The 26,826-nt window shown below is 37.7% G+C and overlaps 3 protein-coding genes across 5 annotated transcripts; all 3 read left to right on the top strand.

The window, feature by feature from the left end:
* The first annotated feature begins 1,298 nt into the window (after positions 1-1,298).
* Positions 1,299-4,180, top strand: LOC145598622 (F-box protein SKIP23-like). Its single transcript, XM_081654998.1, has 4 exons — positions 1,299-2,582; positions 3,100-3,398; positions 3,525-3,580; positions 3,799-4,180. Exons 1-4 carry the CDS (start codon positions 1,414-1,416, stop codon positions 3,838-3,840), a joined length of 1,566 nt encoding a protein of 521 aa, XP_081511124.1. The 5' UTR covers positions 1,299-1,413; the 3' UTR covers positions 3,841-4,180.
* Positions 4,181-7,959: 3,779 nt separating this feature from the next.
* LOC145598317 (homeobox protein HOX1A-like) lies at positions 7,960-15,679 on the top strand. 3 transcript variants are annotated; one of them, XM_081654655.1, is made up of 9 exons: positions 7,960-8,240; positions 8,502-9,674; positions 11,585-11,750; positions 11,865-11,988; positions 12,089-12,201; positions 12,294-12,794; positions 13,600-13,905; positions 14,619-14,708; positions 14,787-15,679. In XM_081654655.1, exons 2-9 carry the CDS (start codon positions 8,671-8,673, stop codon positions 15,156-15,158), a joined length of 2,676 nt encoding a protein of 891 aa, XP_081510781.1. In that variant the 5' UTR covers positions 7,960-8,240; positions 8,502-8,670; the 3' UTR covers positions 15,159-15,679. The 3 variants fall into 3 exon arrangements, with proteins under 3 accessions (XP_081510781.1, XP_081510780.1, XP_081510782.1); XM_081654654.1 differs by having other exon boundaries at positions 8,561-9,674; XM_081654656.1 differs by lacking the exon at positions 7,960-8,240 and adding an exon at positions 11,404-11,482 and having other exon boundaries at positions 9,484-9,674.
* Positions 15,680-17,153: 1,474 nt separating this feature from the next.
* LOC145597196 (uncharacterized) lies at positions 17,154-20,198 on the top strand. Its single transcript, XM_081653348.1, has 3 exons — positions 17,154-18,397; positions 18,893-18,939; positions 19,033-20,198. The coding sequence occupies exons 1-3, from the start codon at positions 17,154-17,156 to the stop codon at positions 20,196-20,198; spliced, it is 2,457 nt and encodes an 818-aa protein (XP_081509474.1).
* The last annotated feature ends 6,628 nt before the right edge of the window (positions 20,199-26,826 follow it).

Below are 26,826 nucleotides of genomic sequence, written 5' to 3' on the forward strand. Positions count from 1 at the left end.
TGTGTGTTCTAAGTCTCCCTTTTTTTTTTTAATCTGTGTATCACTGAAGATGAGACATGAAGGGCAGCAGCATAGCTCCTTTCAGTAGTCCTCTTATATAGAGGGACAGAGACTAACCACTCATCTGAATATTCTTGGGTTTAGGCCCTGTTTTTCCTAATTTCTTTGTCCTAACATCAATAACAGTCCCCTCCCCTAAATGTTTTTTAATTACCTGGAACCATCTAGTTATTGTTGATATGTGAACATTGTGCTTTTTGGCCATTTTGGATAAAAATCCAAATGGTAATGAGCCCCCTTCCATGTTCACCAAAATTTCATCAACTAGTTGTCTCTTTTCATACACTGTTAGTTCTCTGTTTGCTCTCCTGCCTTCTGTTTCTTCATTTGGAGTTCCTTCTGTCTCTGTTTGTGTGTCATCAGCATCTGCATCATACCCATCAGCTTGATCTTCACCTGTATGCTGCTCATGTTCCATTTCTGATTCTTGTTGGATTGAATCATGAAGTCCCATGCCGTAGTAGTCCCATTGCTGCTGTTCATCTTCATACATCTGATGCATCCCATAAAAATCAGATTCAAAGAATTCCATGAGTCCCTTGCTTTTTTTTTTTGGCAGAGCTAGGGAAGATGATGAAGTGGCGGCTGTGGGTTTTTTTTGCGGTCTTCAATGGAGCCTAATTCAGTAAATATGGCTGCTATTACTAACTCAACACTTAGAATTAGGATTTTTAACAACTAATGTTAGGGAAAATGTAATTTACTAGGGCTGCCTGTATTTTGTGAAACTTAATTCTGATGGTGTTTGTGAAAAACTGTAGGATATTATCACCCCCCCTCCCAAATTATCCCATTTGAACAGAACTGAAAAAAATGGGTGTGTTCGGAGAGGTGTCCTCTTTATAAAGAGGCCATTTTGTTTGATTTGAATGCAAAAATTTGAATTTGGGTGGAAGTTTAAATTTTCGTGGAAAAATTTGGAGGGAAAAACAAATTTCCCAAATCAAGTGGGAAACTTGCTGAAAAGTCAGCAAAAAGGGGGGAAAAAACCCTCCAAAAAGATTCCCACCCACTTGTTAACTAAAGCTAAATAAGGGACCACTTCCCTTTCCCTCCATTTTATCTCTGCTAATACTATATCCACCTCTTAATTAAACACACTTCAATCTTTTGCCTCGACCTACGCAAACTTGTACTTTGTTGCAAGTAATCCGAAGCGGAGGTAGTAATAATAATTTAGTACTCGTTAGTCGTTACTAGGAAGTGTTGTATTGGCGCCAAAAGAACCCAATCCACTTACACAATTACACAGTTACTTGTACTATCTGTTTTCATTTCACAACCACTAGAGAAACCCTAGAAACACGAATTGGGGAAGAACTGAGAGAATTAGGGTTTCCAATTTGCCAGAAAATGAATCAGGAGACGCCGAGTATGAAGGTCAGAGATGTAGATTGGTCGGAACTCCCCAAAGAATTGCTCGGACAAATCGCCGATTGCTTTCCCGATCACAGCGACGATTACCGGCATTTTCGAGGAGTTTGCAAAAATTGGCGTGAATCTTGCCGTCGTCCATTCAGCATGTTTCTTCCTGGATTTCCCCTCCAAATTCCTACTTTTTTAGGTAAACCTGTAGTTCTAATTACTAGTTTCATCTACATTTTAAGACGTCCGATTCACAAACCCAATTCCATTGCCTGGATTATTCTAGTTGATCAATTGAACCCTAATAAGCTTCAAGTTCGTCATCCTATTACTAATAATCGCCTTGATATTGGTAATCTTCCTGAATCCTTTAAATTGAATGATTACTCTCCTCATCCTTGCGATATGAGCTATAAACTTCGTTTTGTTGATGGTGATGATGATTTATTTGATTCTAGATTTTACAATTGGCGAAATTATCCTGTTAAGACTAAATCTTTATGGTTCAAAACTGGTGTGGTGGTAGTTTTGTCGCTTGGTCAAGGGGGGATGTTGGGGCTTATGAGGACTAATGGGGAATGGAAGTTTACGGATTTAGGCTATAATCTTCGATTTGATGCTATCGAGAGGTTTAAGGGACATTTTTGTGCTTTAACTCGATTTGGGAAAGCTTTCCTTATCAATGGTGATGATGGAAAGGTGATTGAAGTGATAAGTGAACCGCTTGATGCGAGTGAGGTAGGTGATAGGCGCAAGCTTTTGATGGAGCATGATGATGAGTTGTACATGATTGGTCGAGGGGATACCCAGTTTAAGGTGTTTAAGCTGAATGAGGAGTCGCACAAGTGGGAGAGAGTTACTAGTTTTGGAGATCAGATATTGTTTGTGTCTTATGATAAGTGTTTCTTTGTTGAAGCGGATTATCTTCCGGTTTGGGAAAGGGATTGTATTTTGTTCCCTAAGCATTGTTTTCCTAATAATGCTGGAGATTACGTTGTTGATGGAGGATTGTTTCTAGGAGCAACAAGTCACCTCGAGATTGGTGTGTTCTCCATGGTTGAGAATTCTTTTCAGCCTATATCATTTTACCCGGAATTGTGTAAATTGTTTTGGCCGATTCCTTCTTGGATCTTGTCAGACGCGAGCTCCTCATCTAGGTAAAATCTCATATTTAATCTGTTAAAATTGTAAATTTAGCTCTCATAAAAATGTGGTATAACTAGTGCATGACTGCATGCTTGATAATTTGCTCCATTGCTTCTTTTTTTTTTGGGTAATATATAGTTTGGTATTGGTCTCATGATTGATCCATGTACATGTATGAGTGGCTTAAAATTTTCTGAATGGTGATAATTTTGGAGTATTGTAAATCATCATTTTGGATCTAAAATGATTTTGGAAACATAGTGCTTACTAAGTGTTGCATATTTGTACTGCTGATAAATTTACCCTGCTACATGCACATCCTTTTAGCAGCCTGCTTTGTTCAGGAAGTCTATTGTGTAAAAAACCTTTGTCGTTTTGATGGTCTGATGATTGAGTTTTATCTTGTTCTTTTGCTATGCATGCCATAATATCATGTTCTGATTTAATTCTTTGTGTTATAGCTTAAAATATACTTTGATATCATAGTTTGTGTAGCAAAAATGCTAACATTTTGACACCTCCGGCCAGTTCGAGTGGCTCAGATGGGGATTCTGAAGAGGATGAGGAACAAAATGGTTCAGAGTCTGAGGAGGATGAGGAACAAAATGGTTCAGAGTCTGAGGATGATGAGGAACAAAATGGTTCAGAGCCCGAGGAGGATGAGGAACAAAATGGTTCAGAGCCCGAGGAGGATGAGGGACAAAGTGGTTCAGGGTCTAGCTCAGAGGAAGAAAGTGATTCAGAGTCTAGCTCACAGCATGGGGAGAACGAGCCAGCAGTTGAGGAATCTTCTTCACCCTTGGACCAAATAGACACATCTCTAGAAGGTTACATATCTGTTTCACTCAGACAGGGGAGGGTTTTGGAACTTCCTTTTTCCCTCTCTTTTTACCCCTTACCTAATCATTGAGAATATAATTTCTTTAGCTTATATGACTTGGGTTTTGTCGCAGAGGTCTCAGGTGAGAACAATGGCACATCAGTTTCAGCAATGAATTCGCCTCACCAGGTATTTTACTAGGCATCATTATGCTGGTGGCTAGCCTGCTTACTCCTATGAGTATCTTGCCAGAAACTAGCAAATTTTTCTTAATCTGCTCATGCAATTTTCTTAAAGTAAGTGTTTTAGAGGAGATGTCATTCTGTGCTCTGACTCGAAAAGGGCAATAGAGTAGATGAAATTAGAAAGTCAAATTCTAATGTTGCAATTTTGCTCTATAATTACAGGGACCTGTTAAGGGAGCTTCACCATCTGGAATTGCACTTTGAAGAAAGAACTTCTAATACAGTAACGAATTTAGTATTTAAGGATACTGGATGTAACTTGGAGGTCATGAACCATTTATGTATTTTTTATCACCCACCTCCTGTTTGTAGTGAAGCTTTTGCGAATGACTATAACTTGGGGTCTGTAAATCATAACTCTAATTTTGTTGGTGATGTCCCAGCTAATACTCTATGCTAGATGTAAGTCATGTAACTTGGAGGTCATGAACCAATATTTTGTATCACCCACCTCCTGTTTCTAGTGAGTCTTTTGCGAAAGACTGTAACTTGGGGTCTGTAAACCATAACTCTAATTTTACTGGTGATATACTAGCTAATACTCCTTCTGATGTAATTAACGCTTAATCTATGCATCCTAAGTGTTTTAGAGAAGAATTTTCTAGAAACGATGTCAGCTTGGACTTGGCAATACCAATTTTCAAGTCCAAAGTTGATTGATGCAGATTTACTTACAAGTTTAAAGGTATGTTCATTAGTCAACAAGTAAATTACATGTTCAATTTCTGTGCTTATCAGCTTTTCATGCAAAAAATATGGGATAATAATGGGAATGTAATTGAAGGCCTTCTTACATTTTCCTTTGAATCACTTGCAAAGATGATAATTATTCTTCAAGAAAATACAGGGGAGTCCTTGAAATACCAACAAGCTGAGAACCTGAACTCATCCCTATTAGATCTCCAGACAATGCAATTCAAATTCGAATGGTTAGTTCTCTTTGTTGAAAGGGCATAGGCAATTCACAAAAGCAAGTGTAAGAAAGGTATTATGATAGACCTTGAGACGAGAAAGTCCAGGTTCCTTGTAGAATGGCGTGAACTAGAGGAACAAATGGTTCAGCATAGCTTAATTTCCACTACACCATTAATCTTGGAAAGGGGCTTAGCTGAAGGACTATGCTGAGTGGGCAACTTTATTTGATTCAAGTTATTTTCATCGCTTTTTCTTATGCCGTTTTACAATAGTGACTTTGGTTTGGATTTCTTTCATACTCCGTAACATGAGTTCTCCTAGTGCAAAGAATTGACGTTCAACTGTATATAATTTCTTTCTTGTTAAATCATTTTTTGTCTCTCAGCAATCCAGTTAAATCTTCACACCATTCGTTAAACGTGTGTCTGTCTGCCTCTGTGTTAGTATTTGCTAGCGTTGTGTTGTTATGTTATGCACTAATGCTTCTTATGATCATCGGCATTAATATTTACCAAAGTTGTTTGAGATGAGCAGCTACTTTCTATTTCTATTTTTGATGGAAATGTAATGGATATCCTGTATCACTTACAGTTAGCTTAGATGATGTGCTCTGTACTCCATAGGTTGTAGTCTGCTCCTACGAGTGTGCATATGCAATGATGCAAGCAAGCAAGCTATGACTTAAGATGGATAATATTGAAGTATTGTTGGAGAACTACAATATTGTACTCCTTTTTGCGAACCTAATTAATCCAAAAATACCTTATTTTAATCCTTAAAAATATTAAAGAGCCCTTAATAAGGCTTTGAGATCTCTAAGATTTTATAATAATCTAGTAGTAAAAATTATGTACTTGGGATAATTTCCTCTCAAATTATAAGTAATACTGATGAATTGATTAATTATAGATTATGGGCATATTTAGTGAATTTTTTCTTACACATTAGAGGTATATATATATAGACTTTGGACTATAGATTGGATTATAAACTTGACAAGGTTGTGCCTGAGTATAGTCCAAAAAAATTTTGGACTTGAAATTTGGACTTCAGACTATTGTCCCAACTTTTTTTCAATCCATTAGGTTTTGGATTTTTCAAGTCCCCTTACCAATTAGTCTAAGGTGCACCCTTGTGCACCTTAGATAGGTGCAACAACGTAAAAAAAATCAACACTACACTCTACAAAATGAACATTTAGTTAACAAATATGAACATTTAGTAAAAAAATATGAACATAAAAAAATATGAACATTTAATAATAAAAAATGAACACGTAAAAAAATGAACATTTAATACTTATATGCATATGTTTCATAATCACATTATTTTTTATTTCTTTAAATTTTTATGTTCATAATTAAATGCATTATATTCATAATAATATTTTATATGTTCATATATCATTTCAAATATTCATAATGTAAATATGTAGTGTTGTTCATGAAATATTAATTAAATCTGTTTATGTATATGTTGTCTTTCTTAAATGTTTATGTTCATATTTTTTTACGTATATGTTCACCTTTTGAATGCTTATATTCACTTTAAGAAAACCAATGCTTACGTTCATATTTTGAAATGTTAAGTTCACTTTCTGAAATGCATAAGCTCATATTTTTTATGCCTATGTTCACTTTATGAAAAGCTAATGTTCAAATTTAAGGGAACCTATGCATATGTTCATATTTTTGCATGATTATGTTCATTGATTAAAAAATGCACAAAATCAGATAAAATTCAATTCGTTAGAATTAAGAAAATCATATACTACCTCCGTTAACATTTAGTTGCAACTTTGTAATATTTTATGTCTCTCAAATAATACCCTAAAGTTGCAACTAAATGTTAACGAAGGTAGTATAACCTAATCAATCGAAGTTAATCACAAAGTCACCACATAAGAAATCGAAAATCACACATTTTTATGCCTAAGTTCACTTTCTGAAAAGCTAATGTTTATAATTTTTTATACCTATGTTCACTTTTTGAAAAGTTAATATTCATATTATATTGTTGTTACACCTATTTCTAGGTGCATGAGTGTGTACCTAAGAATATGCGTCCCCTTACACCTTACCAAAGCATGTTTATTAACCGTGGATGTAACATGTACTGTAATGTAATAATGCTCTGCAACTCTGTTGCATTGGTGGCCTTATATTATTTTATTTTTACCCTTCAAGAAAATGATACTTTTATGAGAAAATCAAGGTCACTAAGGGTCTGTTCTCTTCAGCTTATTTTAGTTCAATTTAGTTCAGTTCAATTATTATCTTAATTTCCTTCTCTCATAAAATATTCAGTTCAGTTCAACTCCAATAAGTTCAGTTCAGCTCAATTCAGTCAATCAGAATAGACCCTAAGTATACAAGTTGTACTCCAAGAAGTTGTATTTATTTGTATTTAATTAATTTTTTTTTTAAAGATATTAAGGAAATTATTATACAAGTATTAAAAATACTAACTGATGCATGAATTTGCTAGTATTCTTTTCTACTTTGTGATTTTTGTTGGAAGAACTAAACATCCTTGTGCTAATGTTTATCATGAAATAATTACAAATAAATTATTCAATATTAGAACTACTAAATTAAGGGTACCACGGTAGTCATTCACCTTTTTTTTTTAATCATGATAAGCTAAAACCTATCAGACCATACATTTTATAGGTTAACTTATTCGAGTAGGCGGGCAAGGACTCTTGGGAGTAAGGGTGGGGCGAGTAAGGTAATTTATACTACCTCCGTTACATATTATTTGCAACGATTTGACATAAAGTAGAGAGGGAAAATGTCTAATCGTTGCAAATAATATGTAACGGAGGTAGTATTACAATTACAATTATATGGTAATGAAAGAAACCATATTTGACCTACACCTCTTATAAATCAACCCAATCTAGCTTAGTAAGTTAGACATGAACCACACTTACTACTTAGGGCATGTTCTCATTGACTGAACTGAACTGAACTGAATTGAACTGAATATTTTATAAGAGAAGGAAATTAGGAGCTGAACTGAATTGAACTGAATTTCAACGTATGAGAACAGACCCTTAATATAACCCTATTAGGATTTAGGATGATTGAGTATTGACATGAACCATACCAAACCTACACATTTGGCAAGTCACAAATCATCTTGATATAGCCTAACATGTTAGACCTATTACAAAATGAGTAATTGACAAAGTGCGAGCACCTTTACACCTTATCGTTAAGATGTTCAAGTACGTAGTATAACCTATTAAGATGTTCGAGTATTGACATGAATCATACTAAACCCACACCTCTTGCAAGTTACTAATCATTTCGATCTATCTTAATATGTTAGACCTCTATCAAAACGAGTAAATGATATAGTGCGAGTATGAGCGCAAATGCGATTGGGAGGTTAAAAAAGATAAAAGGGAATTCCAAACCACCAACTTTTTTAGCACTCTCTCCGTAATATATTTTGAACCATTGCTCTCTCCCGGAATTCGTGTTCAAGTCCTCTCAGTCACACCTCCATCTTCCCTTTTTTTCCCCCTCAATTTTCGCGAACACAAACACAAAACCTAGCTCCGCTTCAGCCGACAACTCCAACGCCGTCGCTCCGCTTCTTCCGCCATTTTTCCGGTGCTCATTTTTGCTCTTTCAATCCAAACTCCATGTTCTCTTGCTGCTGTTTTACCTGGGATGAAGGTACTTTTCTCTCTCCTACCTTATCTATTCAAATAAAAGAAGTGTATTTCAATTGTTTTCTGTTGAATCTAGGGATTTTATCTTGTGGGTATGATTTTTTTGTTGTTAAAATTGATGGGTTTTTTGTGTTGCTCATTAAAATGATTTTGGATTTGTTGTCTTGTAAAAAGAAGAAGAAAAGAAAAGAAATTTAGGTATTGGTAATTTTTTTTTTCTTGTTAAAGTAAGTGCTCAAATACTTGCTGAATGAACTTGTTGCAGTTGTATGCTTGATATATCGATCTGGGTATTGAGTTTGCTTCAATTTATGATTTGGGTAGGTTTCAGTGTCTGTCGGAACTTCTGGTGTAGAGCATAGGTGGAGGATTCATTCATGGCATTGGTTGATTTTTTAAGATGGAGCCTTTGTTGATTTAGTTGTTCAAGCTACATGGCTGAGTTTACGAGCTCAGGAAAGTTTGGAAACGCGTCGATACCTGAACAAATGATTGATGAAAATCAAGTTTTCGGTTATCAAAGTTCGGTTGTTGAGCCAATTGTAGAGGAGTTGCAAATGGGAAATCAAAATGATATGATTGCCAAAGAGAAATCAGTGGTAGAACTGTCTAAGAATGAGGTTGGAAGTATTGGTAATCAACTAGGGGAGCCTGTGCAAATGAGCAATTTGGTTTCGGATAAAATCTCCTTAGAGGGAGTGGATGTTAGCTTAAGAGTTGAACACGAGTCAGAAAATCAGAGGGAAGGCGGTTGTGAAAGTGTGAAATGTGAGCAACCAGGGTTGAAAGAAAGGGATGATTCTGAAGCAGGACCAGACAAAGCTGAGCTGAATGCAGAAGGTAAAGAGGATACAAATGTTCTTTTTGAGATGGAAGGTGTCCAGATTTCCCTGGCCGAAGATGAAGAAACTTTGATTAGTGATATGTTAAAGAGTAGTGGTAAAACTGAGACAAATGAATGTGATGCTTGTGATGCCGAGGTTATTCCTAATGCACAGACCACACCTCCAGGTGTTGCTTGTGACACTGAGGTTATTCCTAATGCACATTCCACACCATCCCCTGAAGGTGATAAGGTACGCATTGTGGTATTAGCAGCTCCAGCCTATAATGCTAACGAACAGTCTATACGGGGCCGAAGGCCTAAGGCTGTAGTAGCTTTAGAGAAGAAAACCCCTCGACAATTATCAGCAGCTAGTAAGAGGGACTTGCGCTCCAGGTCAAATGAGAACTCCAAAGATCCTGAACCAAGTACTAATCAGGAAACTACAAAGGGAAGCACTGGAAGAAGAGGAAGGAAAAAAGGGAAGGGCAAGGACGGAAAATCTGATGATGCATTCTCAAAAATGCGAAAGCATTTGAGATACTTACTGCACAGGATTCACTATGAACAAAATTTACTTGATGCTTATTCCAGTGAAGGATGGAGGGGACAAAGGTTTGTTTATATTTGTTCTTTTTTTAAATATTGTTTTCTGGTGATCCTTTCTCCTATAATATTTGGCATGGCTAGCATTTTTGTGGGTGGAATATCTGATGTCATTGTTTGTATGCAACTTGTGCCGACTTTCTCATGTTTTGCATTGTGAACTATATCCAGAGGACTAATTACAAGGGTCTCTTGGTGCCTTCTAAAATTCAGTACTTAGGTAACCTATAATCATTCTCGTTAAGACCATGAAGGCATAAATTCATCTTAGTGACTCAAGTTATGGTAATTTAATATGGATGGGGCATGAGAAGAGTTTAATGTTGTAAAGATTCTTAGTCTTTTGATTCTGGTTACTTAGAGTAGACACTGAACCAGTTTTTTTATTTTCCTATCAAACTTAAAATGATTCAAAACTCTTCTCATAATCTACTAATTCTAGTGGACTGCGAAAACAACGGAAGTTTGTAATCTTTGAATGTTAGGCTTTGCTATTGGCTTGTTGCAAAAACATTGATTTATCAGACTAGTGGCTACTTCTATGCTAGGTTGTTCCTGTAGGGAAAAAGTGAACCTTGAGTCATTGCTTATCCTAGCTCCGTAATATCTAGCGAAATAAGTTATATTATAGGTATCTATGTCTTTGATGCAAAGAATTGTCAAAAAATAGAAGTAACATTTCTCTAACCTGTTTTGAAACTTGCCATAATGTTTTGAAAAGGGTTGAAACATTTTGAGGAAAAAACTCACCCAAAAAATGCACATGAAACATAATTTCACTCACATACATGCTTTCCGCTCAATACTGCAATCTTTATGCATGTATCTTTGGCAAAAAAAGATTTAATAGTAAAATTAGTGATAGATGAGAAGGTATGCACACCTAGAACTATAGGGCAGTGAGATGAGCTTTGGTTGGTGGTGGCAGAACTGCAATTAGTCAGATCTGCTTGCAATGAAAGAAGTAGAGAAATAGCACTGATACTCTGTTTTGTGGGGAATTGCAATGGTTAGGGTCCTCAAGATAGAGTAAATGAGGGAAGGGGAGTCTAGCCTAGTCAACAAGAGTGTGTGTATTGAACATTTGAACATGTATCTTTTGATCTTGTTCATGTTGGTTGCTTTCTTTTTCCTTCTTCATATTTTTTATAATTGAACTACTTGTGTTTTAACAGATGATCATATTAAAAATGAAACGTAAATATTTTTCGAATTTCTTGCCACCCGTTTCCAAATTTTCTTAGAAATTTGAGTACATTGGTTAAATGACTTTTTGACTTTTTGTTAATAGTTTCTAGGAGAGGTGAGGTTTGATGGTGCCTCATAACCAATATTGCAAGAAATGGCACTTTATATATTAGCATGCTGAGTACATTGTCCAAAATGCTGAATGAACATTTTCTTAAAAGCTTTTCCATTGAACCCTTTCCATACCACAATCTAAAATGGACTTGGATACGGTCTTCTGATTCCAAAATGCTCATTTAAAACCAGGATTGAAATTGAAATCATTTGTTCTATTATGAGCCCCTACTCCAAATGATGAAACTGTAGTGTCCCATCTCTGGTGGCCCAATACTGTGCTCTGAGATCACTTGAGGAACTCAAAGTTGGGATAATGTACCAATAGCAATTGTACCATTGTTGCATATGCTATGGATGATTATTCATCTTTCATGAATGGAATATCCAAAATGTTTCTTTTTATCATATGATTCTCAATAGTGTGGTTTTGTAGCAATTTGGAAATCAAATAACTGTTTGCCTTCAAAGGTGGCTGAAGAAGCCTCATTTACCTTCAAAGACTTGCAGGAAATGTAGGTTATTGGCTTTGTCAGAATTTGCCCACACTGGTTTTACTGCATATTGTATATTGCAGCATGGATTGGCTTTGTTGATTGTCTGCTCTGATGTTACAGCTTAGAGAAGTTAAGGCCGGAGAAGGAGCTTCAGCGTGCTAAGGCTGATATAAATCGCTCGAAGTTGAAAATTAGGGATTTATTTCAGCGACTTGATTCAATGCTTGCAGAAGGGAAGTTCCCAGAGACGTTATATGATGCTGATGGTCTCATTGATAGTGAGGATGTAAGAACTAGAATCTTTTGTATACATATATTCTTGTACTTCATTTAGATTTCATTGGAGATATCTTATATTGAAGAGTTGCTCCTGAATTTTATTCTATATTTTCTGTAACAGATATTCTGTGCCAAGTGTGCATCTAAAGATTTATCCCCAGGCAATGACATTATTCTTTGTGACGGTATTTGTGAGCGTGGATTCCACCAGTACTGTTTAGATCCACCTTTGCTAACTGAAGAAAGTAAAGTCTCATTGATTCATTGATAGTATGACTCTCATCATTTTTATTATATATATATTGAATTAATCTCTCATGGGTTCTCTGCTGCTGTTCTGTTCAGTTCCGCCTGGTGATGAGGGCTGGCTATGTCCAGCGTGTGATTGCAAACTTGACTGTGTTGATTTACTTAATGATTCTCAAGGAACAAGACTTGCAATTGAGGACAAATGGGAGGTATTTCAAGGCATCACCCTTTGTATTGAGTATTGACCCTCTTTTTATTTATTTATCTTTTGCTTCATTCTAATAATGCATCATTCCTGCAGAAAGTTTTTCCTGATGCTGTATCAGCTATGGTCTCCAAGGAGCTGGATGATGTTATGGGTCTCCCTTCAGATGATTCCGAGGATAATGAATACAACCCTGATGGCACAGATGATGATGCCAATGCCGAAGGGAATGAATCAAGCTCTGCTAAGTCTGATTCTGATGAATCTGAGGATGATGATTTCTCTTCTGTTTCAGAGGATCTTGGGTCCATACGTGGGGTCGAGCAAAATCTTGGGCTTCCTTCTGATGATTCTGAGGATGATGATTTCAATCCTGATGCAGCAAATGTTAATGAAGAAGAAGGAGCTGAGCCTGAAAGTTCAAGTTCAGATTTTACATCTGCTTCTGAGGATCTAGGTGCAGCAATCGGTGATGATGGTACTTCGGACATCAATGAACCGTCTCTACCTTTTGAACCGGAGCAAGACTTAGGTGAATCTTCACCTATTACTAGTAAGAGATGTGTGCAGAGATTGGACTACAAGAAGCTCTATGATGTAAGTATTGCCCACTGGAAAATGCATATTTTTTCTGTTCTTTCCCTATTCTCTCTTTTAACTTAAAATATGATTAATCTTGTTGACTTATTAGAAACAAAATGACAGCTAGTCTTCCAGGAAACTAGAGCTGAGATGTGTCATGTTCTTTATTGAGGCTGGATTTTGGTGGAGTTAGTTTTTGGAGTTATGTGACTGAAGTTTTTTCAAAGCGGATCCTTTACAATGAACTTCCATAATTGATTTGTTTTGAATGCTGTAGTTTCAGAAGAAAATTAGGGGAGTTGATATGTACAGTCATTCTATTTGCATGTACTGAGGGCTGAATCTTGAGGTTTTTTGTGTGTGTGTGTGTGTGTGTGTGTGTGTGTGTGTGTGTGTGTGTGTGTTCTGCCAGTTAATGTTATTTTTGATTGTGCTTGATCTGGAACATGTTTTATAACTTCTGAACCATTTTGATCAGAAGATTAATTCTCTTACCTTGTCCTTTTCTTGAGTTTTTTGCCTGTACCTAAGTCAGGTTGTTAGTAAGCAAGGTGGAAGGTTTTTATCATCTGTATATGAATTTTAGGATATCTTGTACTGCATTTAAATAACAAAGGACTGAACCATATCCCTTCTGGAAGTTATAGCCTATATGAGGTTCAATTTGTTGAATTGATTACATTGTGGATCCACACTTGATAAATAATAAATATTGTATTTTTAAAATAGTGCTCTTCATTTTTTTGGGGTGTGAAATGAATGAAAGCTTCTATATCTGATGGGTGGTGATTGTCCATTTGATATGTTTTTGTTTATTAAGGAAACATATGGAAATGCTGCTTCGGATCCAAGTGATGATGATGACGAATGGACAAATGTGGTTGGAACAAGAAAAAGGAAAAACAGTCAAGAAAAAGCTGTTTCAGTTTCAAATATGGGTGCCTCAGCTTCGGCTGATGGCACTTGTGGCTCTGGTGCTCCTCGAAGAAGAGGTCGACCAAAGGCCAATAGTCAAGCTGCAAAAGGGTCACCAGTTCCGCTGCAAGAAAGCCCTCAGAAAAAAAGTCCTGCTGGCAGTAGTAAAAGGCGACCACCATATAATCGGCTTGGAGAAACTGTGACTAAGGTACTATGAATGTTATTTGATTTCAGTAATTTGGGATAGCATTATACTGTCAATGGGTGAGTTGCGATGTACTTGTTGGTGATCAAACTTCAGAATTATTCTAGTTTTATGCTGAATTTGTCAAGACTGAGTTTTTCCATGAACCTTAAGAATTTGAAGTTGTTTGCCTATCCTCTCGCGAGATATAAAAGAAGAATTTTTTGTTGCAATATTTTTTTTTTGTTTTATTGATTAGTTTTTTATTAGATTAATCTAGAACCAGCTTCATTAATGGTCTTGCCACTCATTTGATCATGAGTATAGGCTGTGTATATTTGTAATATCTTTGGATTATGCTACAGTGGAGCTCAAATTGGTTTCATGTTGCTGCTCTTTATTTTTCTGTGGATGTGTACGCTTCCCCTGTTCCTTAAAATTGCAACAATTTGTTTTCTTACTGACTTCTAGTTGTATATATGACTTGTTTGCTTATTGATTCTAGTTGTACAGTGACTGAGGTATTAGTATACAACAAGATCTGGGATTTTCAAGAAAATCTCATCACATGCAGTGTTTTTCACCTTGGGTCACATTTTGGGATATGGGGAGTAGTTGACAGTAACCGAGGAGATAGTTAACTTAAAAATCTGGACTACTCACTTTGATCAATTCCTGTAATAGACCTTCGGTTATCATTTCCTGTTTTAATTCAAATTATGTTATGTGGTGTGCAGAGACTCTATGAATCATTTAAGGAAAATCAGTATCCTGATCGTGAAGCAAAAGAGAAGCTGGCAAATGAACTTGGACTCACAGCTAACAAGGTTGGTGGAATCTCTTCACAACTGATGAAATTTCCTACTGTATGCTTGTCCCTATTCTTAAAATGCTTTCTTGTGCAGGTGGACAAATGGTTTGGCAATGCTCGTTGGAGCTTAAATCACCATCCATCACGTTTAGAAGCAAACATGACCCGAGCTGTATCAAATAGCAGTACTCCTCATAGTGTTGCTTGCATTGGAGGTGAGAGTGCTTTGGCTGATACTATTACTGCTGTCCCTGAGTGTGGCAGTGCAGATACCAGTACATTGGATGTGGCCAGTGGAAAGATATCCTCACCTCCGAAGTCTGGGATGAATGTAGAAGGCAATCAGTCAATGCTTGAAACCTCAAAGGCGGACGTTTCGAAAGAGGGTGCTCAAACTGAATCACTTGAAACTGCTGAAACTTCACAAGGTAGATTGCCGAGGAAAAGAAGAAAATCTGGTGCCTGAGTTGTTTCTTTGGGAAAATAATATGATCCACCGCAATTGTAGAAACCAAGTTTCTGTAGAGCTTAGCAGTCTTATTCTTCAGATTACGACTATGAAGTTTCACCCTAACTTATGACTCTTCCATTCTGATCATCTGAGAAAATTTGTTTCCAACGGCAGATTAGTTGTGAAGAGTATTATCCCGCTCATCAATGTCGCGTCTTCTTTAAAGTTGTCATGAATGTCAAATTAATACAGCAGCTACTAGAGTAGGTGATATACATGCCTAGTGGATATGGTCCGGCACTTTTCTGTTTCCTGAGTAGTGTAGGCAGCAAAACAGTTTTTATTTTCGTGTTCTTACCCTTTTTTAAACATAGTCTAGTGGGTTGTATGGATGTGTAAAAATCTATGCTCCTTCAGAAGCTGTGTCCTTGAAGTTTGATTCTTGAAGTAATTAGTTTAGGGTGGAATCAACTTTGTAATGCTGTAACTAATGCAAATATTGACACACTGAGAACTAAATTTCCTGTACTTATTCATTACTGAGCTTCTGGAGAAGAATAGACAATTGCAATTTTGGTATCCCTCATTCTTATTTATAAATGAGTTTATAAAGTCTGTTCTGCAGGATATATGAATCGATTATATGCTGTATACGGTCCAATGCAGGTGCTTTTGCTTGTAGTTCTTCAATGGCTACCTGACATTTCTAAGTGTTTGCTTCCTCAGTTAAATCTTATGTTCTCGTAAATGTTTGGTGCAGCTTTTTACGCTCGTTCCGATTTAATAGGACTTTTTCCTTACGATGTTGCTAAGCTAAAGAATAGGTGTAGGCAGTGGGCGTGTGGCAGTAGCACCTAATCTTTGAATCATACGAAGGAAGTAAAAGAAAAGCAGATTAGTGTGGCATTAACGCAGTATTACCAAATGAACATAAGAGACACCAACTGCAAAAATCCAAATGGCTATTTGTAGAAAGTAAATACATATACTAAATTGGATTTCAATAGAGTAAATTATGATAAAACACAATTGTTTGGTTAAGGTGGAGTTTCATTAACTCATTGTAAGACGGGTTAAAATTACTTAAAATTTTTTTTTGAAACAATTTAAAAATATTTAAAGTTACCCTATATATTATATTATAAAAGCTATCATTTTTATAAAATAAGTTAAAAGTTATCCTAACAGTCTTATCATAAAATTAAAGTTACAATAAAATTTGTTAAATTTGCCCTTAAGTTGTCCGTGTTATAATAAAATTAACGTAAGTCGTCTTTATACGGAGCATTAAGACTTGCCCATGATAAAATCATGTTTGGTCCGTTATACTAATGTTTTGCTTATGGTTGATATTTCTATTTATTTTTTGACAAGTGCTTAATATTTCTACTTAAACTTGTTATAGTCAAGTCTTAAGAAACACCAAATGCCAAATGCCAAACAAAAAAAACCTTAGGCAGTTTATGCGCCAAATGGCAATCAGATCATCTCCCTCATGCGGCATGCCCACCTTCAATACCAAGGTCATGAGCAAGACCAGGGCCATTACCTTCTTTCTCTCCTCATGCCCAATCCCAAATCCCAATGCTCGACAATTGGCAACTAACATTACTCTAATATACAACTATTGATAGTATACTCCATATTTCGTATTTTCATAATATCAACTTTTTTATACGAAATACATATTTTTATTACACGGTTTCTTACTTATATGTCAAAACTTTTACATTCACATGTATTAAGCTCAAATTATACGGAGTACTCCGTAAATCCGTATCAATTATTTTGAAATGGAGGGAGTAGTCAAGTTACTTGGTAAGTTAATTTTCCATGTAACGTCACCTAGTCTCCCTTTTAAAATGGCGGCAAATCATATAAATACAATTACAAGTACAAAACTTCAAACTACAAATCATAGTAACATCAATCCTTAAAACACTCAAAACTCTTCTCATTTCTGAAACCAAAACATCCAACCAGTAAAAACCACTGCAATATTCCCAGAAAATGAGAGAAACAGAGATGCAATTGCAACTGTTAAACTGGTGTCATCTTGCAGACGACGATGAACTCCTCTTAGAAATAGTTGATCGAATCGATTGCCATTTAAATCTCTGCAAATTCCGAGCAGTTTGCCGGAGTTGGCGTTCTCCTGCTCACGCTACATCTCGTTTCTTATTCTCTGCTCTTCCTCTTCAAATCCCAGTTCATGATCACCATTTTAGATCATTATTGGGTTGTGAAAATCGTCTTAAGTTCTTGGTTGGAAGTGTTGTTTATTTGATTCAACCCCTCAATCAGAAAAAGTTTGATTCCCCGAAATTCTGGGTTGTTTGTCTTGAAGAATTGAATCCGGGTTTGTTGAAGTTTCGTTACCCTCTTACTAAAATACCCATTGAAAATCTTCCTAAGGATTTCCCTAAATCGTTGAATTCGTTGCGTTTTTGGGTTTCGATTGTTGGGAAGGGTTTTAAATTCTGTTTTTCTAATGGGAATGATGATGTTTTTGAGAGTAGATTTTTTTATCAGGGGTTTCAGAATTGGAGTGATTTTCCTACTAAGACTAAAGTGCTTTTGTTTGATGAAGATATATTTGTGGAAAATTATGATTATTCATTCGCAGTACTGATTCTTAATCTTGAGGGGATTCTGGGTGTTATGAGACTTGGGGTGTGGCATTACATGAGAAATATTCATGGTGTTTTCTTCGATGACATTGTTAAATTTAAGGGGAAGGTTTGTGCTATTGATCGTTGGGGAGTCGTTTATGTTATCGATGATCGTGTATCGAGGATGATGAAGGTTATAACTCGGCCTGTTTGTGTTGGTGATGCTAATGCTAGGCGTAAGCTCTTGGCAGAATCACATGGGATGTTGTACATGATTGTTCGAGATCGTTTTAGGTTTCGGGTTTTTAAGCTGAATGAAAGGCAGCAAAGGTGGGATGAGGTGAATAGTTTGGAAGATAGGATTTTAATTGTGACTTTTGATGGTTGTTATTTTGTTGAAGCAAATGAGATTGCAGGATGTAGGGGAAATTGCATATTTTTCCCTAAGAACTGTTTTCCTAATTATTGTAATGGTTACCACCCTGATGATGATTTGTTTAAAGGAGCTAGTAAGTACCTTGAGGTTGGTGTGTTCTATCTGAATGAGGATCGTGCTCGGCTGGTTTCATCCTATCCGGGTTTATCTGATATGTTTTGGCCACCTCCATCATGGATTTGGCCGAATTCACACTCTTTTACATGGTACAGAATTCATAGCCTTGCATTGATTAATGATTGATTCTATTTCACCATTTTAGTTTTTTCTCTTTCAATGATTTATCTTCGAAATGTTTTCTTAGAAGGATGTTGATATGTGATGCTCACTAGTCACTACTAAGTTCTAAGTACAAAATTGTATCAGATACATTTCAGTGTATTTCAAGGGCTAAGCTTGTTTGATAGTTGTCAGACTTAAGGTGACCAATTCAAGTGTTAATAACTTAATACTCTGCCTAGCTAAATCTTGCTAAGATGTTAGTGTGCTTCACTTATTAAATTGCATTTTATGAACATCTCATTTATTGATGTTATATTGCTCCAATCTTAATGTTGTTAGTGCATGTCATACATGATATAATCATCTCGGTCTAAGTAACACGTTTAAAGCAGCTTGACCAATTAGTACAGTCAATAGCTTATATAGTTAAGTACTTTCAACTTTGATGCTTTCTAATTTTCTATGCCATTTTTTATCAGGGAGTTCGAAAAAATTGAGCAGCAAGAGGACTACTCTAGCCGAAAAGGTGATCCTTCTCACTAAGGAAGCTCATTTTTTTGGTTAATTCTCTTGTTTCTGGGATGTAATCTTAACTAGTGTTAGCTTTTCTTTGTTATAGATGAGGAACGTGATGCTTTGATTCCTAGAAGAGACTGGTCAGAGCTCCCAAAAGAATTGCTTAAAGTGCTTGCTGATCACCTTGCTACTCGTTTGGATCACTGCAGATTTCGTTCAGTTTGCAAAAAATGGCATTCTTCCTGCCATCTTTCTGGATCCCTAATATATTCTCAGTTGCCTCACCATGTTAATCCTAGCTTCATATTCGAAAAATCAAATCGTTCCATTTTTCTTGTGGCTAGACTAACCTATGTTCTGCGTCCCCTTAATCAAACAATCCCGAATTCTGCAAAACCCTGGTTAGTCTCAGTTGAAGACTTGAACCCGGGAAAACTCCAAATCTGCCATCCCCTCAGTAAAATCCCTTTTAAGAATATGCCAGTGACTTTCCCAAAATTCTTAAATCTCCTTGAGTTTCAGGTATCTAAAGTGAGTTTTGGGTTCAAATTTTGTTATTCCAATGGTGATGATAAGGTTTTCAGAGATTGTGGGATCTCAATACCTTGGTCAGACTATTCTCATCCAAATAAAGTGGTAATACTCTCTGAAAATGCAACCTCTATTGAAGATTGTGTAGCAGTTGTTTTATTCCTTCATCTTGGAGGTTCATTTGCTTCTTTTAATTTGAGGACTAATCAATGGAGATATATCAGCAAAACCAAACGACATTGCTTTGATGATATAGTAGAGTTCAAGGGGTATATCTGTGCTGTGGACCGTGAAGGGATAGCTTACCTCATTGATGGTCATAACATGAGGATAGTTGATACTATCGCAGAGGAGCTGAGTTACTCTTATGCAAGTAAACAAAGGCGTAAGCTGTTGGTTGAATCATTTGGAGAACTGTACCTGATTGTTAGAGGCCCTTGGGATTTTAGGGTTTATAAGCTGCATGAAGGGCATCATATGTGGTATAAGGTGAATAATATAGGAGATAGGATTCTGTTTGTGAGTTTTGACAGCTGCTTCTTTGTTCAAGCTAAAGATTTTCCAGGGTCCAGAGGAAATTGTGTTGTGTTCCCTAAGAATTGTTTTCCTCTGTATTCTGGAGGGTATGATCCTGATTATGAGCTATTTAAAGGAGAAAAAAATCACCTTACGATTGGTGTGTTCTACTTGGATCAGAATCGTTGTAAGCTGCTATCATCTTACCCGAGCTTGTTATAAGAATAATATGGAGAGCGAGAGAAATGCGAGCGAGAGAAATGCGAGTGAACTTTCTGCAGAAGAGAATGATCTGCTGCGTAGGTCTAACAAGAAAATTAAGAGATATGATAGGGATATTCCCCAGGGTATACAATCTCAAGACGTTGAAATGGATTCTTTTGTCCCGGAAACCCTAGGTGAAGAACAGAATAAGAAACAGGGTTCCCCTGTATCCTATATTCAAGCAGCGTCTGGAGGAAATAGTGCTATGAGGAATGGAATGGATACTGGTTTTTTCGAGGAAGACGATGTATCAGATGATGATGTCCCGCTGGATTGTGACTCAGATGATGAGAGTTGTCCCACAATTCTTTTGACTAAGGAGGAAAAGAGGAGACTGCGCGCCCCTTGGAGAAATGCCCTAATTATCAAACTTTTTGATAAAAGAATGGGATATGCAGTGCTAATTAAGAGATTGAGATTGAAATGGCAATTGAAGGGAGATATCGCCCTGACGGATGTTGGACATGACTACTATGTAGTTCGATTCAATAATATGGAAGACTATGATTGGGTTCTAACCCAAGGACCGTGGATGATTGGGGATAGCTACTTGACCATACGGAAATGGGAGCCAAATTTTGTGGCAGATGAAGCTCCGATTAGGAAATTGAATGCTTGGGTACGAGTTCCTCAATTGTCTGTAGAGTACTTTGATTCGCAATTCTTGTATGAGATTGGATCGAAGATAGGAAAAGTGGTGAAAATTGATAGAAATACTGAGTCGAGAGATCGTGGCCAATATATTAGGTTTTGTATCGAGGTGGATTTATCTAAGCCATTGCTATCGAGGTTTCGATTGAATGGAAGGATTTGGAAAGTCCAGTATGAAGGTTTGAGACAAATTTGTTTCAAGTGTGGGCATTTAGGGCATAAGGAGGATGGATGCAATTTATTCAAGGATGTGCACAAGGAGATGGATGAAGTAGGTAAGCAGCAAGCTCTAGTTGGAATTGGAGTGGAAGTTGAGAAACATCAGAGTAGAGAGAGACCTGAAGTGAAGGACAAATATGGATCGTGGATGCTTGTCCAATGCCCACAAAGAAGAGCTGCTCCTAAGAAGAGTGAACAGGTTCGAAAGCAAAGTGCTGAGTCCAAACCTGTTAATCAGGGAGGGGGTAACAATGGTAATGTTAAGAGTGTGACCAAAGGTACAAGGCCTGGAAGTAACTTGCCTGGGGCTAGACAAAATTCAGCAGCTAAAAACAAAGGGTCCAGATTTGATGTTTTGAATCAGGAGGGGGAGATGGAAGTGGATGACCAATCTTTGGAAAGAAATATTACTCGTGAAGTAGTAGGTGAGGATATGGAAACAAATAATTCTGAATTGGAGAAGAGTGTTATTAACTTAGGAGACGTGGAAACTGGGGAGATTAATAATGGAAAGAATATGTTTATTCAGGAAAATATTGGAGAAAATATGGAAGGGGTAGAATTGGAAGAGGAATCTGCTGTAGATTTGGGTAAATCTTTGGAAAGTTTAAATAATAAGATTGATAAGATTATCTCGAAGTCAAATAAAGATAATCTTGAGCAGAAAGATTTGGCAATAAAATCTTTTCATCGAAATTCTTTAGATGGAAGAATTAAATTGCCTCTTCAGAATAATAGTGTGGTTAATAATCTGGAGTCCCCTACTTCTCACGAACATCCAGTTTCTTCCAAAAACCCATCGTTTGTGAGTGGTAAAGAGAATTGGTTTGAGTTAGCTTCTTCGACTCCTTCTGCTTTGCGTAGTGATAGAGAATCTTCTCAAGAAAAGAGTGATGAATCCCTATCTAGTGCCAATTACTTTGGTCACAAGGATCCCCAGGGAGTACGAGACATTCATAGATTACCAGACAGAGGGCCCAACCTTGGTGTGCGCTCACCCTCTGGCGAACAAGATGGAGATGGAGGTGAACACCTTTCTGCCGCCACAATTTGCCCAGCCAGAGATGCTAGCAAGATTTCGTCTCCCAATCGAGACAGAGGGCCCTATGAGGGCGTTGAGCGAGGCTTATCTAAGCATGATGCATAGAGTGCCTTTGGAGATTTATGATAGGTACCCCAATTTTCGAAATTTTAATATGTCTTTAAAAATTTTGATTTGGAATGTACAAGGAGCGGGGAATAAGCTCAATTCGATTAGGGAATTGGTACGTATCAATGATCCTACGGTGTTAGCCCTTGTGGAGACTCACTTGAGTGGTGAGCAGGCTGATAATGTGTGTGCTAGAATAGGTTTCTCTGGGCAACGGAGAATCGAGGCACAAGTTTTCAGTGGAGGAATTTGGTTATTTTGGAGAAGGGAACTTGTTGATATCACTGTGTATGAAGAGAGTACTCAACATATGACAGTTTTGATCAAGAAAATTGGCGATGACCCTTGGCTTTTTTCAGCCATTTATGCTAGCCCGGATAGTGTTAGGAGAAGGGAGCTTTGGAGGGAGTTGGAGAGCATTCGAGATTCCTATTCAGGGCCGTGGCTTCTTGGTGGTGATTTCAATGAAACTATGACTCTTGAAGAAAGAAACGGAGTGAATAATTCTGAGATACAGCGACGATGCCAAGAATTTTCGAACTGGGTGAATAATAATGGATTGTTGGATTTAGGATGTACAGGGCCAGAACATACTTGGTTTCGTGGTCTTTCCCCGGAGAATTTTAAATCGGCTAGGCTTGATAGGGGGCTAGCCAACGAAGCATGGAGACTTTTATTTGAAAAAGGTGCTGTTCGTAACTTGCCTAAGATTAAGTCGGATCATTGTCCGATTTTGATTAGCACCAATGGTTTTGCTCCGATCTCAATGGTAAATAGACCTTTTCGTTTTCAAGCGGCTTGGATTCATCATGACAAATTTGAGAAATTTGTTAATTCGACTTGGAATAATGCAGCCCCTATTGTTTCCTTTTTAAAGGATTTTGCTATCAAGTTGGAAGTGTGGAACAAGGAGGAATTTCATAATATTTTTAGGAAGAAGTCTGAGCTTTGGGCCCGTTTAGAAGGCATACAGAAAATTTTAGCGCAAGGAAGGCAACCTCATCTTATCAAGTTGGAAGGAGAGTTGAGAAAGGAGATGGATATAGTGCTCGATCAAGAAGAGTTGCTTTGGTTCCAGAAATCTCGTGAAGAAGCGATTGTGTATGGTGATAGGAACACGAGATTTTTTCATCTAGCAACAGTTGTTAGAAGAAAAAGAAACCGAATAGAGACTTTGATGAATGGTGAAGGAACTTGGGTGACTGACACTGATCAAGTCCAAACTTGGTGCTCGAATTCTGGCAGAATATTTTTGCTGAAGAAAATGTTGGAGAACGATTTGAGAACATCCTGCCTGACTATTTTCCTAACATTAGCCAAGATGATTGGGATAAGGTGAGTAGGCCAATAGCAGAATGTGAAATTTATAAGGCATTGAAGAGCATGAAACCTTTTAAAGCCCCTGGACCCGATGGGTTTCAACCCTTATTTTTTCAGAAATATTGGGAGTTGGTAAAGCCAAGTGTGTGTAGTTTAGTGATCAATGTACTTGAAGGCAAAGAATTTCCTGAAGGTTTGAATGATGCATTCCTTGTGTTGATTCCGAAGGTAGAAGTGCCACAGTTTGCTAAACAATTTAGACCGATTGGATTGTGCAACATTGTTTACAAAATAGTTACTAAGGTGATTGTTAATCGTCTGAAGAGCCTCTTACCATCGTTAATCTCTCCGACTCAGTGTAGTTTTGTTCCTAAAAGACAAATCACGGATAATGTGATTATTGTACAAGAGATGCTACACACTATGAGATACAAACAAGGGCGTGTGGGTTATATGGCGGTCAAGATCGATTTTGAAAAAGCTTATGATCGATTGAGATGGAGCTTTATTAGAGAGTCCCTTCTTGAGCTCAGATTACCACAAGCTATGGTGGATGTAATCATGAACTGCATCAGTTCGGCGAGGCTTAGTATTTTATGGAATGGAGAGCCGATGCCGTTTTTTACTCCAAGTCGTGGAATTAGACAGGGAGACCCTTTGTCCCCGTATTTGTATGTCATTTGTATGGAGAGACTTGCGCACCTCATTGATAGGGAAGTTCGTCTCAAGTGCTGGAAACCGGTGCAAGCTAGTAGGAATGGGCCTCAAATTTCGAATATAGCTTTTGCGGATGATCTAATTCTTTTTTGTGAAGCGACGGTGGAACAAGCTTCTCTCATGAATGCGTGCCTCAACAAATTTTGTATGGCGTCAGGTAGCAAAGTGAGTGTCGACAAATCTCGTGTTTATTTCTCAAATAACACGAACTTGGATACTAGGGATGATATTTGCAATATATTGAAGATGGAGGCAACTGAGGATTTTGGAAAATATTTGGGTGTACCAACTATCAATGGAAGAACGTCTAAGAAAGAATATCAGTATCTAGTGGATCGAGTGAATGGAAAAATTGCGGGATGGAAAACTCGAGTAATGTCGATGGCAGGGAGGGCTACTTTGGTACAGTCGTGTTTAAGCTCAGTCCCTTCCCATGTGATGCAGACCACTCTCCTTCCCCGATCGACTTGTGATGAGTTGGATAGAACTTCAAGGAAATTTTTGTGGGGAGAAGTTGCTGGCAAGAGAAAAGTGCACACTGTGGCTTGGAGTACTATTAACAAGCCTCGAGATCAAGGAGGGCTAGGAATTCGATCGATGAGACAAGTTAACTCGGCCTTTTTAGCCAAGCTGGGGTGGAGATTACTTGCGGAGCCACAGGCACTGTGGGCAAGAGTTTTGAGGAGCAAGTATTGTGACAATCGGTGCGATATCGATATGTTCAAAGCTAAGCAAAATGCGTCTAATGCTTGGAGAGGTATTATGAGTAGTATTGATGTCGTTCGTAAAGGCATTAATATGGCCGTTGGTAATGGAGAAAGGACTTTCTTTTGGCATCATAGGTGGGCTACTAACGTTCCTTTATTGGAGATTGCGAATCCATCGCCCCCCTTAGAGCTTCAAGATGCAACAGTGAGTGAATTTTGGGATACTAATGTGGGTTGGAAATGGGAAATTTTTTCTGCGTTTTTGCCTGCTGATGTTTTACAAGCTATAGCATCACATGAATTAAGTGCTAGTGCTGAGGACATTGATGCAATTTTTTGGAATGGAAATCCGTCAGGGGGTTTCACTGTACGCTCTGCTCTAGAGATCATTCGAAGCGAAGACAGTGGAGGGTCGGATTGTTGTCGAGAAGTGGTGTGGAAAAATCAAGCACCTCAAAGAGTGAGAATGTTCCTTTGGCTTGCAGTACAAGATAGACTTATGACTAATAAGAATAGGTTCATTAGAAACTTAATTGATGATCCTCGTTGCTTTGTGTGTGGAGCTGGAGAAGAGTCGACTGAACATGTGTTGAGGATGTGCCCTGCATCTATTGTTGTTTGGAGAAAGTTGGGGCTAGCTGACGATGATAGGATGGAGTTGAGCTTCGAAGAGTGGTTGTTGAAGAATGTTGATGTGAAATTACACAAAGGACAAGAAGGATGGCCTCTGATTTTTGCTATGGCAGCATGGTGGATATGGAAATGGCGGAATGCTCGTTGCTTCGAAGGTAATAATGCTAACATTCCAATTGATCAGGCAGCTTTTGTCTATGCTAGAGTTGGTTTAGTCCGCAAGGCTATAGACAGACATTATCGTGTTCACATGCCTGCTAAAAGGAAGAGGGGGGAAGTTTTTGTTAAGTGGTTAGCTCCTCCTGAAGGATGGGTTATGCTTAGCTCGGATGGGGCTGCTAAGGGCAACCCGGGTAAAGCTGGTGGGGGAGGTTTAATTAGGGGTCATCGAGGAGAATTGTTTGAAGTTTATGCTATTAACTGTGGGATTTGTTCATGCACGAAGGCGGAGTTGTTAGCTTTGATGAGGGGTCTTGCAATTGCTTGGAATGGAGGACATAAGAAAGTTCAAGTTTGCGTGGACTCGGAGGTAGTAATCAACATGTTGGAGGATGATAATTCGCCCAACTCTCCTTATATTCATATCGTTCGAAAGTGTCGTGCTCTCATGTCTCGTGAGGGATGGGAGGTCACTATTGAGCATGTTTATCGTGAAGCAAATCGAGCTGCGGATTGGCTAGCCAATTTCGGAGTCGAAGCGCCGCAACCTCTGACTATTTTCTCGGCGATCCCGAAGGATCTTGCGGCTGTGCGAATTTCATTTTGGAAGGTAGAATAGAGGGGTTTCATGTTTGCGCTCACCGAAAGTGACGATGCAACAAAGGCGTTTTATTGGAGGATTTGGGAGGTGCTGCTCATCCAAGGATGGTGCCTGGAAGACCTTAGCTATGGATAGCGTAGCTATGGTGGTGTGGTAGTTTTAATTTCCTGCTTTCTTTGTTTTTCTAGTTTTTATTTTTGTTCTCCTGTTTGCTTGTTTTTATTCCTTTTGGGCTCAGCCCACTTTCTCACCAAAAAAAAAAAAAAAAAAAAAAAATCTTACCCGAGCTTGTCTGAGTTATTCTGGCCACCTCCTTCTTGGCTTTGCCCTGATACATACCCCTGGTAAACTGTTATCCCTTGATACTCCTTATATAAAATTAATATGTTATTTTTAATGGAAAATACTTTCCTGATTGTGTTGGTACTT

The sequence above is a fragment of the Chenopodium album genome, chromosome 20, assembly GCF_948465745.1.
Source record: "Chenopodium album chromosome 20, dcCheAlbu1.1, whole genome shotgun sequence".
Taxonomy (NCBI): domain Eukaryota; kingdom Viridiplantae; phylum Streptophyta; class Magnoliopsida; order Caryophyllales; family Amaranthaceae; genus Chenopodium; species Chenopodium album.